The sequence below is a fragment of the Chrysochloris asiatica genome, unplaced genomic scaffold, assembly GCF_000296735.1.
Source record: "Chrysochloris asiatica unplaced genomic scaffold, ChrAsi1.0 scaffold00747, whole genome shotgun sequence".
Lineage (NCBI taxonomy): Eukaryota > Metazoa > Chordata > Mammalia > Afrosoricida > Chrysochloridae > Chrysochloris > Chrysochloris asiatica.
In genome coordinates, this window is record NW_006409265.1 from 96,711 (window position 1) to 102,554 (window position 5,844).

The 5,844-nt window shown below is 36.7% G+C and overlaps 1 protein-coding gene across 1 annotated transcript in view; it reads right to left on the reverse strand.

Annotated features, from left to right (window-relative positions):
- Nucleotides 1–4,873, reverse strand: part of LOC102829449 (chromosome-associated kinesin KIF4A-like) — a gene marked incomplete at both ends in the record, with an annotated part of 43,619 nt that extends 38,746 nt beyond the window's left edge. Inside the window, one exon of the mRNA XM_006877979.1 lies at nucleotides 4,727–4,873. Within this exon, the coding sequence (XP_006878041.1) occupies nucleotides 4,727–4,873 (147 nt within the window). The remainder of the gene's footprint in view (nucleotides 1–4,726) is intronic.
- Nucleotides 4,874–5,844: the final 971 nt, after the last annotated feature.

Consider the following 5,844-nt stretch of genomic DNA (forward strand, 5'->3'; position numbering starts at 1 on the left):
CAGTCACTTCATCTCGTTTCTGGACCTGTGCTGATATGGTCATCTGCTTCTGTTTTTTGGGCATCTTCAGGGGTTATCTGTGGATTTAATACTTAGATGGGTATGTATTTTGGTATTTTTTATGCTTTCTGATTGCCTCCAGGTAGATGTGATCAGGAAATAGGGTTCCCTTTTCAGTCTTCTTCTTGAGAAATTTCAAGATGCCACTGTTGGTCGTTTTGACGTAACTTAGGGTTTAATTTTCATCCTATTTTCTCTTTTGTCTGCTTGTCCCGCTCCACAATCCCTGTTCAGGACTTTTTTCTAGTTGCAAACAGTTCAGGGCCTGCTGAGGCCATTTGGTTTTAATTGGAAACTGTCTCTTTAAATTTTGAGGAGATCTGTGCACATGCGGAGTAGAACCCTCCAAGGGTGGGTCTGGGGTGCCCACTATCATAGGCACCTCTATAGTCACCAGAATGGAGGTGCGCAGATAGCAAGGGACCAATGAACAGATACCAAAAGAAAAGAATGTCCACACCTTTTTCTCAGTGGTTCTGCCAGGCATCTGGCCCTGTGATCCTTCCCCCGCGTGGTTTCACCCAAGATGGCGGCTCTTGGAGCAGCTGAGCGTTATGGACCAGAAAGCAATAGAGTTCTTGCTTCTGCCACAAATTCCCCCAGCTGTAAGTCTTCCAACCTTCTAAATATTCCTTTGTATGTGGTTCAGAGTTCTAGGACCAGCACCTGAGCCTGCTTGGTTGGCTATTCTGTGTTGTTGTTGGCGGAGCTCCTTTACTGCACTTCCACCTGATCTGCCATCTTGTTTGTTCTCTGGATCAGGCAGTGTTTTGTCCTGCTGTGCATAAGGTCGCTATGGGTCAGTATCGACTTGATGGCACGTAACAACAACAACAACAACATGCAGCACACACAAAGATGTATTTACATATGCCTGTAAAAATAACCACCACTCTTCTGTCATACTGTGGTGGGTTGCGTGTTTCTGTGATGCTGGAAGCTATTTCATGGGTGTTTTAAAAACCAGAAGAGTCACTCATTATATACAGGTTTCAGTGGAGCTTCCAAACTAAGATTAGGAAGGAGAGAAAGACGACTTTCAAACGTTTATCTGTTGAAAATCTTTATTAGCAGGGTGATACTGTCAGATATTCGTGCCAGAAGATAAGCCCCTCAAGTTGGAAGGCACTCAAAGTACTACAGGGGAAGAGATATTACCGTAGAATAAAGTTGACCATAATGATGTGAATGGACCAAAGCTTTTGGGACCTTCATTTGCCGATGGGAACAACTCAAAATGAGAAGAAACAATTGCAAACATCCATTAATAATAGGTAAATGGACTGTATAAAGTATGCATGTAGAAACATTGGAAGTTGTCAAAAATGAAATGGAATGCATTTCATTTTTTATATATAAATTGATATCCTAGGCATTAGTGAACTAAAATGAACTTGTATCTGTCGTTTAAAATCAGACAATCATATGGTTTACTATGCCAAGAACAACAAATCCAAAAGGAATGGTGTCACATTCATCTTCAAGAACATTTCAATATCTTTCTTTAAGTATAATGTTGCCTGTAATAGGATAATAGCTATATGTCTATAAGGAAGACCAATTAGTACCACTATTATTCAAATGTATACACCAACCACCATACATAGTGAAGATGAAATTGAAGATTTCTATGAACTTCTTCAGTCTGAAATAGATCAAGCACCCAACATAGATACACTGATAAATACTGGTGATTGAAATGCAAATATGGGAAACAAAGAGTAATGATCAGTAGTTGGGAAATATGGACTTGGTGATATTCAGATCGTACAAACTTGATTACTGGTAGGGAAGAAGACTTAAAATACTAATGATAAACTGAAGATCAAAGACGACAGCCTTCAGTATGGATTGTACTTCAATGTAAAGAAAACAAAAATCCTCACAACTGTACCAATAAATAATAACATGATAAAATGGAGAAAAAAGTTAAATTGTCAAAGACTTCAATTTGCTTGGATCCACAATCACCACTTGTGGAAGCAGCAGTCAAGAAATCACACTTGTACTGCATTAGGGAAATCTGCTATAAAAGACCTCTTTAAAGTGTTCAAGAACAAAGATATCAGCTTGAGAACAGGTGTGCCTGACCCAAGCCATAGTATTTTCATATGCCTGTGAAAGTTGGACAATTAATCAGGAAGACAGAGAAGAATCGATGCATTTGAATCATGGTGTTTGAGAATACTGAAAGCACCAAGGACTTCGAGAAGAACAAATTAATCTCTTTTTGGAAAAAGCACAGCCAGAATGTACCTTAGAAGCGAGGATAAGACTTCATTTCTTATACTTCAGACATGCTATCAGGAGGGACCATTCCCTGAAGAAGGACATCATGCTTGGTAAAGTGGAGGGTCACCAAAAAAGAAGATTCCAAATAAGATGGTCTGACACAGTGGCAGCAGCAATGGGCTCAAGCATAACAACAACTGTGAGGATGACACAGGATCACACAGTGTTTGGTTCTGTTGTGCATAAGAATGCTATGAGTCAGAATCAACTTGATGGGACTTAACAACAATGGACTCCTGGTGGGTTTGAAACGCCAAACTTGTGGTTAACAGTCCACTACTTATTTTATAGCACTACACTGAGACTCTACATATTAGGACCAAACAATTAGAAATTGAAATAAAAATATCCTTTCCAATATCATACAAATGAGAAAACTTACGGATATTTGAGGGGATTTCAAAAAGTTCATGGAAAAATTGAATTAGAAAATAATGGGAATTTTTCCACAAACTTTTTGAAGCCAACAAGTTGATTCTGACACATCTTGATCCTGTATATGGTTTTCAATACTGTAAATCTTTATGGGAACAGAAGGCCTCATCTTTGCCCTGAGGAGTGATGGGTTCAAACTGCTCACCATGTGGTTAGCAGTCCATGCTTATCCTAATGCATTGGCATTAAGATGTTAATTTGCCCCCTCAAATTTATCTATGTTGATGTTGTCCTCAAGTGCCACTGAGTTGGTTCTGACTCATAGCAACCCTGTGTAGGGTTTTCAAGACTTTAAATCTTTGCAGGAGTAGAAAACCTCATAGATTCTATGAAATTCCAATCAAAATCTCAGCAGAATTTTTTTTTTTTTTTGTAGAAATTGACAACCTGATTCTAAAATTTAGATATAAATTCCATGGACAGCTCTGGTAGTGAAGTGGTTACAAATCGGGCTGTGAACCTTACGGTCAGCAGTTCAAAACTACCAGCTGTTCCGCGGGGGCAAGAAGAGACTTTCTGCTTCCGTAAAGATTTACAGCCTCGGAAACCCTGTAGAGGGTCGCTATGAGTTGGAACCGACTCCACAGCACATAACCAACCAACCAACCAGCCAAAGTATTTCTAAAACAATATTGAAAATGAACAACTTTGGAGGACTTACAGTACTTGATTTCAGGACTTATTATAAAGCTACTCTAATCACGACAGACATGTATATCAAAGAAATAGAAACTAGAAATAGATTTATACACTTATGCATAACTGATTTTGACAAAGCTGTCAAGGTAAAATGAATCATAAAACTAAATATGATGTTTAAAACTAACTTCTAGGAAAAAGCTGAGGAAATCTCACTGGCTTTAGGATTGACAACATTTGTTAAACAGGAAACAAAAACTATGAAGTATAAAAGATAAAAAGCTAAACAACATCAAAATTTAAAAGTATGGTTACAAACAAACAACATTGTTACAAAATGCAAAGACAAGCCATGGCTAGGTAGAAAATATTTGTGAAACATATGATTCCTTTACTACATACATCTAAAATATATAAATAATTCTAACTCAAAAAGAAAAACAACCCAATTAAAAAATTGGAGAAAAATTTTAACAGATATTTCACCAAAAAAATATGCATATAGCAATTATGCATGTGATCAGATGCTCAATATCATTTCATTAGTGACTAGGGAAATATAAACCACAATATGGTATCATTATCTACTCACTAGAATAGCTAAACATTAAAAGACTGAACATACTAAGTGTTGGCAAGAATTCTGCACCAACTAGAACCCTAATACAATTCTACGGATGTAAAAAAGGTACTACCACTTTAGAAAACAGTTTGGCAATATCTTAAGTTAAAATATACACCTACCATACGATTCAGCCATTCAACTCCTAGTATCTCTACCCAAGAGAAATTAAAACAAATGTCCATAGAAAGACTTGTAAACAAATGTTCATAACAGTTTTAATAGTCAAATATAGGAAATTAACCAAATGTTCATTGTAGGTTATGGTATAATCCATACAATGAACACTACTCAATAATAAAAAAGGAAAGAACTACTGACATACACAACAATATGGATGAATCTCAAAACAATTGTGCTGAGTTTCTGAAAGGAGTCAGAAAAAAATACATTATAATATGATCCCATTTTTATAAAATACTAAAAAATCAAAACTCATTAATAGGCAAAGGGCAACAGGGGATGAGTTTGGGAGGAGAGAGAACAACTGTAAAGGGATGCAAAAAACTTAAGGAAATAATGGATACAGTCATTATCTTGGTGGTGATGCATTTATTCGTGTATATATTCGCATGTAAAAACTCATTAAATTGTCCATTTTACACATGTCAGTTATACTTCAATAAAGCTGTTAAACACAAAGAAAGCTAATTTGCATTTTTCCTACCTCTAATGTACAGAAGAGAAATAGCAGTTATAGTTGCCCCATACCTTCACTCGAGTTGCAGCACTTTCCATTCCACGGCTCTGATTCTCTTTCCGTTTATCTGCAACCTCCTGTTGCTTTTGGAGAGCATCTTTGAGACGTTTGTTGGCAGCTGCTGCCTAAATAAAATCAGTACACAGTAATGTTGAATTGAAAGGTAAAAAGAACACTCTAATTTCTAGCATATTATTAATAAATAAATAAATTCCTTGTGTTTGAGTTCCTTTAAGATCCAGAGTTATAAGTCTATATTTGCATATTACTGGTAAACAGCACTTTTGAGCATAGAGAAGGTATACATTTCAAGGAAATTCGTCAACTAAAAATAGCATTATCAGTATTATTATGTTTTTATAAATTAAATGGTTGTAAAAATATATACATATAACACAACATTTGCCAACGCAACACTTTTGAGATGTACAATTAGTGATATCAATTATATCAGTCATTCTGTGCAATCTCCACTCATATATCTTGTGTTTTTTAGAAAGAATCAAAACCAATTTTAAAGGATCTTTAGTTGGGGTGTTAACTAAAATGTCAGTAGTTCAAATCCACCATCTGCTCCTTGGGAGACAGGTGAGGATATCTGTTACTATAAAGATTTATTGTCTTCTTAGAAACAATTCTATTCTGTCGGAATCGATTCAATGGCATTGGATTTGGGTTTGGTTTATTCTAACCAAGACTGCATCTATTCACAGTTCATGATATATAAACATGTATTAAAAACTTAAAAAATGGTTAAGATAGGTGTCTCTAGTTTCTCAGGACATAGATTCACTTAAAGAATACTAATTTGCCAGCCACCACTCTGGTAGTGTAGTGGTTACGAATCAGGCTGCTAATTTCAAGGTCAGCAGTTTGAAACTACCAGTGGTTCCGCCGAAGGAAGATGAGGCTTTCTGCTCCTATAAAGATTTACAACCTTGGAAACCCTACGCACGGTCGCTATGAGTCAGAACCGACTCCACGGCACATAACCAACCACCACTTGTTTGTCAGTTTGTCATACTGTGGTGGTTTGCATGTTGCTGTGATGCAGGAAGCTACACCACCAGTATTTAAAAACCAGCAGGGTCACCCA